Source organism: Vicugna pacos, chromosome 5 (genome assembly GCF_048564905.1).
Source record: "Vicugna pacos chromosome 5, VicPac4, whole genome shotgun sequence".
NCBI lineage: Eukaryota > Metazoa > Chordata > Mammalia > Artiodactyla > Camelidae > Vicugna > Vicugna pacos.
This window is the reverse complement of record NC_132991.1, coordinates 15,550,714-15,562,951: the sequence shown is the minus strand read 5'-3', so window position 1 is coordinate 15,562,951 and position 12,238 is coordinate 15,550,714. Positions and strand designations below refer to the sequence as shown.

Below are 12,238 nucleotides of genomic sequence, written 5' to 3'. Positions count from 1 at the left end.
GAAGGTCCCCGATGACAAGGGCTCTGTGATGATGACACTTAGAGGCTTCCTCCTCACGAGCAACCTGAAGGTCCACTTAGTAAGTGCCCAGAAATAATAAGAAATCAGTCTTATGGTCTTTTGCCCACACTTGCTCCTGGCCAGATATGGAAACACCCAGCTTGGTCACTCACATGCTCTACATGACTCTTGTTTATTGTCCCAGATTGAATCCAACTCCCCTCAATGGTGATTCATCACCCACTGGGGATTTGAGAGGATCTCCGAAGGCCATTCAAGTGAGGCTTCTGTAAACGGTTCGAGCAATGGCAGGATGGCTTCTCCGGATGGTGCCTGCTGACAGTGGGCTAAGATACCGGGCACGCTACTTCATTCACCCATGATACATCTTTTCTCTCAAGATGATGATTTTTTAAGGAAGGACCTCACAGCTCATCATGGAGAGTAGATTCTTTGAAAATACCTGTTAACCAGTTGATTTTCTCTTTATTCCATAAACGCTAATCATTCAGAAAATCAGAGTCCAGCTACTTAGAGATGTCTGTTCAAATCAGGACAGAGTTGGGGTACAGTGAAAAGACGCCATGCTTTGTAGCGAGATGGAAGTAGATTCAAATCCTGACTCTGCCGCTACCCAGCAAGGGGGCGTAATCAAGCCTTACACCTCTCTGAGCCCCGGCACCCTCTCCTCCTTCCACCCAACAACATGAGAGGCAGGTGACACCACCTACCAGCCCAGGCTACGAGGTGCCAATGGGTACCGAGCACTCCGTAAACAGCTCTCATTCACATTAGCCAAAGGACAATGATTTTCACAGATGCTTACCTCTCTCAGAGTTGGCTTGCCGATGAAGAAGTCTGTGTTCTTGCTGCTTTTGGGTGGGTTGAACTTGGGATTCAGGAAAGCACAGCCATTTGCGATGGCCTCCAGGGGTGCCGGCCCCTCGTAAGGGAACCCCAGTCCCACAAATAGCTGTAAAACAGAGAAGCATGTCACAGGTAAACACATCCGTCAGGACTGGCGGCCCCGGCTCCCCGGGGTCTCTTCTGTGCTCCATTCCTGTGCAGAGACCCTTGGGGGTGGGAGAGGGTGCAGCAAGAAGCCAGCTTACATCAGGGCCTGAAAAACATGCCCAGGGACCCTGAAAGGCCCAGGAAGCCGCTCAGGTCCTGGTGAACCCCCCCCCACTTTGTAAACAAGGAAAGTCATAAAAACAACAACAAAAACCAAGACCCAACAATCACCTTTCTGTGACTCACCAGGAGACACGACTGGAAAAACACTTGCTTAACTAAACAGAAGGTTTCTTCACTGAACCAGAGGAACAACAGGTCCTTTCAGTGATGCCAGGCAGGGGGACAGAAAGGTCACTCGGCGGTTTGATGACGGTTCAAATGGTGCTGCCTTGAAACGACAGCAGGTCGGCAAACACAGGTTCTCCTGTGGGGTGTTCACTGGGGGACACCCACATCTCGGTTTTAATTTTCCCCTCAGTGTGGGGAGAGGGTGGGAAGCTGGAACCGGGCATGGCTTTCTTTCCCTCCAGCAAGAACACCCTGCGTTTTCCCCATGGCAGACAAGAGATGGCAGCAAAAACACATCTCAGAGTCCTTGTCATGATAGCGGCTGTGACAACGGGGACCTGGGGCTGCAGTTCGGTGGCCCTGATTCCTGGGCCCAGAAATGAACCAACATCTCAGAGGAGTGCCTCCCTGCGTACCCTCACATGGCTGAAGGGCTGTGGGTCCTGATGGGCAGTGTCCAAGTCTGGGCTTCGTGACACGTGCCATCTCCCTCCCCGCATAATGAGCCGATCTGAAATCACTTCAGTCCCCAGGGCACATCAAATGGCACAGGATAACCAGGCCCCAGGGTATGGCTTCCTTCTGCCATCGCCTTGGGTGACATCCACATGGCCAGGCCCCGAGAGTAAGGACACTGTGGAACTGGCTATGAACGGCTGGATGCTTGAGTCTCCTTCCCAGGGCCCTCTCCCCAGCAGCAATCCTGCCGTTGCATCTGCTTTAATTGAACAATTATTTGGAATGGTTCTGCCTAGAGAGCCCTGAGTCCAAGCTGCTGGGTTCCCTGGGCAACCCTGGAAGATGCAGAACAGATGTGCTGGGTACTCGATTCCAGGGCTGAACATGCAGCGTGGCCCCCATTACACAATATTGGAGATTCATAAAGCGCCCCTCCCCACCCCCCGCCATTAGGGAATTTTCTGAGGCAAGAAATCTCAGGTTTTCTGGAAAGACTTCCTATCCTGTAACCGTATGCTCTTTTGCACAGACCAAGGTACTTCACCTTTTTGTTATTTTGGAAGAATGACCTTTCAAACCCTGCAGACCTCGAGATGACTGTCAGGGGTATCCACAGTGGGGGGAACTGGGGAAGAAAAGCTTCAAGAAGCCAGCAGAATCCCCACTGTTGTCTGGGTCGTTCCTCCCGGGGCAGAAGAACCAGAGACACGGGGTGGGGGCGGGGTGAGGAGGGAAAACATGGAGCCTGGCCACCGTATGACAGAGGGCGTCTCCACCACCATTTGGACGCCCAGTTTCTGGACCGTATTATGTATGTAGCTAACCGGGGTAAGATTATCAGAGAGAATTTGTGTGTATGGGTTTGGTCTGGGCGTGTGGTTCATGGGCGGGGGGATACCTGACAGCAGCAGGAGAAACTGAAGGAACCAGTCGGAAGGACTGGTCCTAAGATACCCCAGCTTCATTAAATATGAAGAACCCACGGTTACTATCCTTTAGGCTTTCAAACTCTGTCATCTGCCGCCCCCATCAGATTTTGGGGAGGGAGTGCTGGCTCTCCAGAGGAAAGAGGTCCTCCATCAGGTCACGGCTGAGCTCAAGAAAGCACAGGGCTTCCAGATCCTGGAAGATGCAGACAGCGGTTTTCCTGACCTCTGAAAAGCAGGGCCTGCCACCAAGTGTGGATACCATCATCAACTTTAAAGTGCAAAGAACATCTTTGGAGGAAATGTGCAAGGAACACAATGCTTGTCTATTTAAATAGAAAATCCTGGGGAAAAAAAATTTAATTAGCTCCTTCAGACCCACCAATCTAAACCCATTAATTAAAAGGATTTGAAGCTGTTGCTTAATGGACTTGAATGTGACCTAGGTTTAATTATATCTGAATAACAATTTGCACCATCTCTTGTGCCCCGCTGGCATCAGAATATCTCAGTACATATAAAATAAACACTTTAGGCTAACTCTCCAAAGCCTCACCATTTCAGAATGAAGCTTCAACAAAACCCACACAACTTCTTGGCAAGGAGTTTTATCGTCACGCTAGTCAGCACTGCAGGAAATGCATTAGCTGGAAACACCAAACTGATGATTCTTTGCCACTGCTGTCAATAGGCAGTTTTCCCCCTTGCTTTCTGTGGTACTTATTACCTGGGACATTATAATGGAGCAGATGTATGAAGGTCAGACAGCACACCTGAGGTTTGAATGACAGCAAGATGGGCAGAGACAGCCCACCATCACCAAAGGGCATTCTGTGAACTTCTGAGTGCTTCCGGCCCTGCCACACACTGGGCCCTTAACCACACTGAGGTGCTTTTCCCCTAAATCCCCATCCCACCCCGAGTCATCCCGCCCACTTACAGATTTCCTTAGCGTGTGGGCAGGAGATACCACAAGAATGCGTTCAAGTGCAGACGCTTAACTCTTCAGGAGGAACCCAGGCATGTTTTATTGATACTTCATCTGGCTCTCAGAAGCCCAGCATCTAAGGAGGGTATTCCAGATGACAGACTGCCTTCAAGGCTGCATTTCTACTCCATCCATGAGCATTTCTAAACAGAGGAATGACATGCTCCGAAATTGAATTCCTGAACATTAGTTCAGGAACAGAGAACTAAGGAAGCCCCCTACGTTTTCATTGGTGGCGCAGGATTGGGACATCCTTACGCATCAACAGAGCTCAGTAAAACCACTCCGACTTTCACTCTGCATGAAAGGAGAAATGATGCTGGTTTAAACCCCTAAGTGGAGTATTTAGCCAAGAATCCCTTAAACGTGATAAAGGTCATTCTTAGGGAGAATCCATGGGTGTGATCCGTTTCCAGTCCCTCTGGATGGGGAACATCAAAAATTATCAAAAACAGGAGACTACCTGCCCAATGGACACTTTCCTGTCTCATTTTAATTAGCCAAGTTGGTGGGGCGACTCTGAGCAACAAATCAGCTTCAGCTTATTCCCTAAATTGATTCTGTGCACAAAGTGATGAGGACAGCACGGTGATTAACAGCACAAGCTTGGGAGTCAGGCGCTGATCACATCACCTCCTGGCTCTGCAACTGTGGGAAATCGTCGCATGCCTCTTTCAGTGGACAGTCTGAGGTCCATTTATAATGCATTCTCTCCAGCTATGGGCCTTAGTCAAGGTTGATACAAGCTCTCTAACCTGTCTTTTCAGGTGCAAAGGGTTGAAAATAATCGTGCTTTATTTTCTGGGGATGCTGTGAGGATGAAATGAGGTGTTTGATGGAAGGGATGGATTCTAAGGTCTGGGCACATAGGAAATGAACTTGAACGCTAGTCCAGGTTCAGACTGACGCTCAGCTTCACATGCTGTTGCACGTCTGTAACCCTGCGTGATCTAGCCAGTCTGGGTGTGCGGCATTTGTGGTGGTAGGCTTTTATGAGATGCTCAGCACCTGTACGTGTATTTATGAATCCTCAGTGTTTCATAAAGTACCTGGACTGAAAAACGGGGCAGGGCGTCCATCAGAAGAGAGGACACAGTTTACAGTGACTGTGTCATGGAAAGGCAGGTCCCATGAGCTGCTATGGTTAAGCCCTACTTGTTTATTCTTCATATAATGATTGGGAATTATTACATCTTTAGTGACAGGTATCCCTTTTATATCTTTATAAAGTAATCCATACAATGGCTGCGTACGGATAAAATTTATTTTCCTGAGAAGTGACGCGTTCATGTAGCCTGAAGGGTCCCTCTCTGGACATTGCCTTCTCTTCTGCACCCAATGCTGAAGAAGAGACAACAAGGGCCAAAATCTCTCCCCTATATGTTTGGCTACACCTTCCCATGGGCTCCTCAAGACTCTAACCTACACGACCAGAAGCGTCTCTCGTAAAAAGCTACAAGGGCAAAGGAGGTAAAGACAGCAATACTTGTCAAGCATGTTTCAATGTCCAAGGTCAGTCAGAATTGGATGCTAAATCAAAGGCTATTTCCTGGAGACCTGCTCACTGGGTAGACCCCCAGACCATGCCCAGCTGCCTAAGCAGCCTTCCAGAAATAAAACAGAACCAAATGCAACAACTTCAAGACCCAAAGCCCTCGCACTTCAGTCATTTGGAATTCCCAGCACAGAGTCCAATCCACTACACTTTGCTCTGCAAATGCATTAACGTGGAGATGGAGAGAAAGAGAATATGCAGATATGTGTAAAATTATAGATGCTGACCATCGTCAGCTGTGCGGCATGAATGTTTACCATTACAAGGCAGCTCAGGCATCACCTCCCTGAAGGAGCCTTCCTTGATCATCCCTCTCTCACCCCAGCTCCACACCAGGCTAACCGCCCCAGCTCTCAGCAGAGAGGCAGTACCACCGCCTACTCATTGCCGCAGTAAGATGAGTCCTCATGGTACCGAGGTCTGAGGACTTTTGTGATGAAGAGGTAATTCACAGAAAGGGCTTTGCACAGGTTGAGTGTTAGAGAAAACGGCCGTTGCATGAAATCCTGGAGTCATGGGCACCATAAGAATATGAATGTGATGAATGTATGACAATGTGATGGTTCGTTCCTGCCCTCCGCAGTGGGCGTGGCCTGCTATTTCAACAGCTTCCCAACATTTTCCACAACTGAATGGTTGACCCTGCTTACAGCATCCCAGTGAGGTTTTCTGTTTTGTTCTTCTTTATTATTATCTTTCATTATTTGTTTTTGCTGTTTCACTATTTTTTATTACTTTAATTATTACCTCTCCTACTTGTATACTTTTCATACTGTTACAGCTACCTATTTACCTGTCTGCCTGCTCCACCACACCTGTACACTCCTGGGGGCACCACCGCCTTAGTCATCCCCAGATCCAGAACGCCTAGCCTAAGTCCTGGAATATATTCCGTACTTAATACACATTTGTCAGATAAACGAGCAGAAGAATAAATAGCACCAGATTAGATCTTTCCAGTAATCCAGTGTCTCTGTGAGGAGAGGCTGAATGTTTCTGTGCGCATTTGGGTGTGAGATGTCCTTTTGTTCTTGAAGTCGGAGAGGTTATGGAGTCATCGCTACACCCTCTTCAGTCTACATATGTATGTGGGAGGGGAAGGGGAGGTGGGAGGGAACGTGTATGCATGTGTATGTGTATGCAAGTTAGCTGGCATGGGCATGACCTTAGGTACTGGTCACTAGGATGAAATCTGCTTGATGGCCTGAGGGCGAATATTTCAGTATCTTGAAGAGAAATGAAAGACTGATTGCTCAGTCAGTAAGCAAACTCTGGGCTCTTTCTCACAGGGCCTGGGGGGTGGGCAATACCATGGAGAGGCCGGCATGGGGTATGAGAATGGAAGGGTCCCTTGATGGGGAGATCTTGGAGATCCAGGCACAAATGCAGGAGGAAAGCAAGAAATCCCCCCTGGGGGGCGTGGCCGCAAGATCCCAGATGACTAGTGGATATCACCTTGACTCCTTCCTTCCTTCTCTACACAATTATCTGAAGGCCTCTACAAGCCATGCCCTGAGAAGGTATCCACAGAACAAGCAGAGCCCCTCTGCTGTCACGCACGGGAGACTGGCCTACTGGCGGGGGCTGCCTGGAGCCCCGGGCTTTTGAGAGTTTGTGCAACCACCCCCAAGCTCACGGGAAGAGCCACGGTTGATTCTGGGGTGAGGATCAGACACCAGGATGGGCTGGAACAGGGACACTAGTACATACTGCGCTTCTTCCAACCTTGCTCAGGCTTCTACAGCGAAGCTGATGAGCTGTCGTGGTCAGGAAACAGGGTCGTACACCCTTCCCAAGGGCTGGGAGTGACCGGAGGTCCGGGGGGGAAAGGGTGTGCACAACAGCACCAGTAGCTGCTAATTCCTCTGCTTTCCCACAGTCAGACTCTGTTCTCAACTCTGACTGTAAGAAAGAGAGGTACCCATTTGGACTCACTCCAAACGCTCCTCCAACCCAGTGTAGGATGCGAATGCCCACTGCTAGAAGGAAAGTCCCCTGGTTAGGCTGGGGGAGGTGGCCATGAAGAGGTTCAGATGAGGCAGGTGAAGAAAGTAAGTGCATTAGAAGAGATGGAGATTTAAGCCAAAAATACAATGCACTGTCCCAGTCAGTCCATGCTTACTAGCTTAAATTGCACTCCCGGGGTTTGCCAGCCTGAATGACTGGTCTGTGGTCCTTTGATAAATAATGAATTTATCGAAATTTACATGCCTATTAGAAGAGTCTTCTAGATTCAACAACTTCTCAGCTCTTAGAGCCCTGACTCAAGGGTTACACTGAATTCCTCCTCCATCTTCATAGGAGCCTGCTAATGGCACCTGGGCCCCTAATGACATGCAGGGGCAAACTTCTGCTGAGCAGAGGGTTTCCTGGGCTGGGTACAGAGATTCAAAGATGGCTCATAAAGAAAAATAATGAGTCAGAAGCTGATCATGCATCAATCATTTCCATCTGTCTCTAAACCTCACAGGGCACCTGCCTGGCTTCCCTCTCTGATAACGAGACTGAGGAGTGTGCAAATTCTATCCACTCCACACGCGTTGGCTTCTCCGCATCCCCAGGTCTCCATTTTCAATGTGGATTGGAATAAATCACTTTTAAATTGCTCAGAGACATGGAGGAAGGAGTGAGAGGCAGAAAGGTTTATAAATGCAAAGCCTGACTAGTCTTCAGTGTTATTATCCCAAAGCCCAAGATTCATTCGTTTTAGTGCTTGTTGTTGTGTCCTGGGTATAGGGGGCGTCTTGGCGATACACTGACTCATTTTCATCATATCTGCCAACTGTTTTAGCCATAATTCCACTCATAGTGTTTTACTATATTCTAGTTAGATGAACAGGCAATACAACATGGGATCAGGACATCCTCAGAAGGTACCAGGTTTTCAAGGATAAACAGATGCCCCTTACGCTCAAAATTCCAGCCATCATCCTAGGTTCTTGGGCAATCTCTGACATCACGGTCTGGGCCTTCCAGGTCCCTTCTCTGATCCTCCCAGACATCAGGGACCTCAGATTCAGCCTATTTCCCATTCTCTGATGGGGTAAGTGGATGGTGGGTAAGTAAGAACTCTTTTAAGATTTGCAGGGCTGAGTCATTTACAAGGCTGGATTAATAAAAGTGTGCAAGACAGATGACACGCTGCTGAAAACCAGAGCTGCCAGATGTAATTTTAAAGGAGCGTGAGCCTCTCCCGCAATCTGACGTGGGGAAAAGTAACACAAGGCCAATGGCAAAAATAGCATTGCCGTTAAGAGGCCGGACATTCAAATGATTCGAAAATGTCATCCTAAGGCAGAAGGTGAACAGCGCAAACTGGAGAGAACCCTTCACTCCAGGATGGCCACCGTCATCACTGCCGATGACCTTGTAAGGACATACAGTCTTAATTAAACACCCCAGATCCAAATCTTTGGCTAAGGAGAAAAACAACTTCTCAAACTAATTTATCCAGGGCATCCCACACAAGACTGCAAGGCAGGAATGATCAAATGTTTCTGCATACAAGGAACTGAGGCAGACAGCGGATGCAGATTCTTTTGGCCACTGAGTATCCACTGAATATTCTTAAGTTTCTGTGTTTATTCATGAGGACGGTACATTGAGGGCCTAGACAAGCTTTCATTTATAATAAAAAAAAAGTCATGAGTCAAGGTTACCTCCAAGGTGACCTGAGTAACTGGACAAACCCAACCCTCTGGTCTGTTTCCTCACACTTATAATAAAGTTAACACCCCTCTATGGGGTGTCAGATAGGTTCACGGATACAGTGTACACCACGGGGAATAGCGTCAATAGTTTGTAATAACTATAAATGGAAAGGGACCTTTAAAAGTTGTATGAAAAACAAATGAAATTAAAAAAAATAAAGTTAACAGTAACACTTGCCCTGCCTACCGCTTAAGGCTGTTGTGAGACGCGAACAGGACAGGCTATGTGAAGATGCTTTCCAGCATCACAGCATCACACACAAAAATTAGAAATGCTACCACAGCACGGACGTCCAACCAGCCTCCCTCCCCGACCTTGAAAAAGAGGATGCGGTTGCTCAGGGACCAGAGCTTCAAAATTCACTGCAGATAACGAGCTTCCTTCTGCCTGAGGAGACACTAGGGCAGGAATCACACTTGTTTTCTTCCCTCTGGTATCCCTTGCCCAAGGCCTGGCACATGAGAGTTGCTCAATAAATGTGTGTAAAATTCATAAATAAGAGCTTATTAATAAACATGAGGGAGTTTAATAAAGTGCCAGCTGACCCTTCAAGCTCTAACTCAAGTCTGTCTGCAGACCTGCTAACTTCACTGGGTGTGCCCATGGCAAAATGATGGAGGTCACTGGGTGGACTCCGCGATGGTGGCAAACACCATGTGCATCGCGCTACTAAAATAACCCTCCAGCAGCGGCCACGTCCACCACAGGGTCTGAATTCTATGACTGTGACAATAAGACCCTCAGCCCCTTGTCAAATCTCCCACTATTTCCCAATGCTTAGACTCACTGGGTTGGTCCCTGGACCCTCCTGAATGTGTCATCTCCACCTCCGCCACCTGACTCTCACTCCCATCAGTCCCAAATGCCAGGTGCATCCACGCCCCACCCATCTTTCATCACTTACACCTTTCAGGATGCCTTCCTTGCTCCTTGAGCCCAAACGGACTCTTCCCTTGCCTGAACTTCTTTAGTATCCAGTACAAACTTTATGAATGAGGAGGTAGGATTGAAAAGTTAGCTGGGGGACTGATTCCTCAAACAGAGGTGAGTGGGGAGGTGGGGGGAGTTCAGTGCCCCAGGCTTGCTGGAAAGCTGCAGCTCTCAGATGGTCAGATCCCTTTCCTTTCCTGTTTGCCACCATGTCCCCAGCCCCTGATGTGAGCTTGGCAAAAAGCAGGTTCTCTCAGTAAATAAGCTTTAAAAGTTAGCAACCTCCCTGCAGAATCCGCTGACTTTAAAGCTACAACTTGTCCAGAAAAACCACTGCCCAGAAATGACCTAACATCAGTGTTACCAGTGAAAAGAAAGCCTGGAAGATTCTGATCTCATTTTCAACAACAGCAGAAACAAACCTCCACACATCACTGATGAATTTTTACAAAACTACCAAAAACTTACCTTGGTTTCTCGGAGAAGAAACTGCAGGTCGCGCCCACTGAGGATACCGTGGTTTTTCACGTAACTGGGAATGTTCTTCGTGCTGGAGCCATGAACGGTCGCGTGCACTTCCATGTACGTGTGAATGATGTCCAAGTACATCTTCTTATTCTGCAGAAGGGACATAAGGAGAAGCTGTTCCTCTTGTCTTTTTATCCTGGTAACAACCTGTCTCATAGCCGGAGGCCACAGAGGTAGGCATTCTTAACGTGGAGATTGCAGGAGTTTGGCAATCCAACTCCTAAAACTTCTTTTGAAAGTGATCTGATTGGATTTTGAGAGCAAAAACAGTCATGTTAATGCTGCACAATTTTGCAAGAAACATTATCTAGCAACCAACGATAGCTCAAGGCCAATTGTTTTAAAGTATTGTCCTCGCCTTGTAAATTACAGGGGACCCAACACTTTGCTTTTGGCTTATCCTCCTTACGGGGGAGGAAGTTTGGGGAAGGAGAGCTCAGAGAAGACAGTTGGACTGGAATATTTATCTGGAGACGCTAAGCTGTCCCCGAGGAACACAAACATCCTCAGCTCTTGCCAGTATTTCTAGTGATGATTAACTCATGTTGTCAGAACTGGATCCCACCTAATTCGGATCATGGGGAGATGAGAGTTTCCCACAATGCACACTGATTGATTCAGCAGATGGAGAGACCATGAGAGTATTCAGGTAGACAAAGGTGGAAAAGAGATTAAATGTAAACTTTGCTGAGCCCTGAAACAGTCAGGAGTAGTTTTACTCTTCTTAGAAGCAAGACCAAACCTCTCCTCTGCCTTTGGAGGCACTGAACTTCGAGGCACATTTTCTAAATCAAAACCACCTGCAAAGCAGAAGCAAGGTCCCACTCCGTTCCTCTTCAAGTTTCCGTGTGACTAAGTTACACAAGCTGGATTTTTGTGGGTTGCCGTCTGTTTTTTTTTTTTTTTTGATGTTTGAAAGATTCAAGTTCTGTAATGTTTTCCAGTTGTATAAAAGTGGGGCAAGGTTTTTCCATTGGAAGCCTGTTTTCACACACTCCAGGCGAGTGCAAAAATAGCCAGTTTTGTGACTTAAGACCTTGAGGGATATGGGGGTGTGGTGTCAGCAGCTGCAGAGCCACACAGGGCACGGACCAGGAAGCCAGCTCTGATGGCAGCAGGGGCAGTGGCATCCCTGGGGGCGGGGCAGCTCCCCAGGCATCGTGAGTCGGGTTCACGGTGAGCCCTCTGTCTCCACCGCCACAGTGAGAATGTTACAAAATTTCAGGGGATACATGTTTCAAATCATGTATCAAAAGTCTTCATGACTGGAAAAACACCATAGCCCATATGTTACCTTTTATAAGCACTGGATGATTCTGTTTGGGATCTACCAAGTCCATCCCTGCACCCTACCGTATGAATAAAATGAACTCTTTGACTGAAAGTCTAATTTCATGGCATGTTTGACATGGCTGGAAGATGCTAAATTCATTACTTCAGAGATGTATACCCTTCCATTAGCACAGAGGTGACTAGGAACAGTTTTTAAACCATGAGCTTTCATATAAAGCTTGAGCCAAATTTAGGACCACTCCCTGGGGTGAGCTAATTAGAGGGGGTCCATGGCAGAGTTCTTGTGCTAGAGGTACCTGATTACTCCTGTGCCCACAAACCGCCTTCGCAGGGGCTCCATCCCCACCCACAGCCCCTGGTAAGTACGCAGGGGTTTCTGGAACCCTGCCCACTCCCTGCCACTGCTGACTGGCCCAGGGTGTGCCTGACCTGAGGGGGACCCATCCCCAGGCTGGCCAGGATCAGGAAGGCGAGCTGAGCTAATCAGACCCCGTCTCGGGAGCTGAGAATCCTGCACACACATAGAGGCCTGCCAGATGGTCA

At 48.0% G+C, this 12,238-nt stretch overlaps 1 protein-coding gene across 9 annotated transcripts in view; it reads right to left on the bottom strand.

Moving 5' to 3' along the window:
• The window catches only part of MGAT5 (alpha-1,6-mannosylglycoprotein 6-beta-N-acetylglucosaminyltransferase), a 330,723-nt gene that overhangs the window by 37,713 nt on the left and 280,772 nt on the right, over window positions 1-12,238 (bottom strand). For all 9 annotated transcript variants that reach the window (XM_072960887.1, XM_072960885.1, XM_072960886.1 and 6 more), the window contains exons 12-13: window positions 10,343-10,492; window positions 827-973 (exon numbers count right to left, since the gene is read on the bottom strand). In XM_072960887.1, the coding sequence (XP_072816988.1) occupies window positions 827-973; window positions 10,343-10,492 (297 nt within the window). The remainder of the gene's footprint in view (window positions 1-826; window positions 974-10,342; window positions 10,493-12,238) is intronic.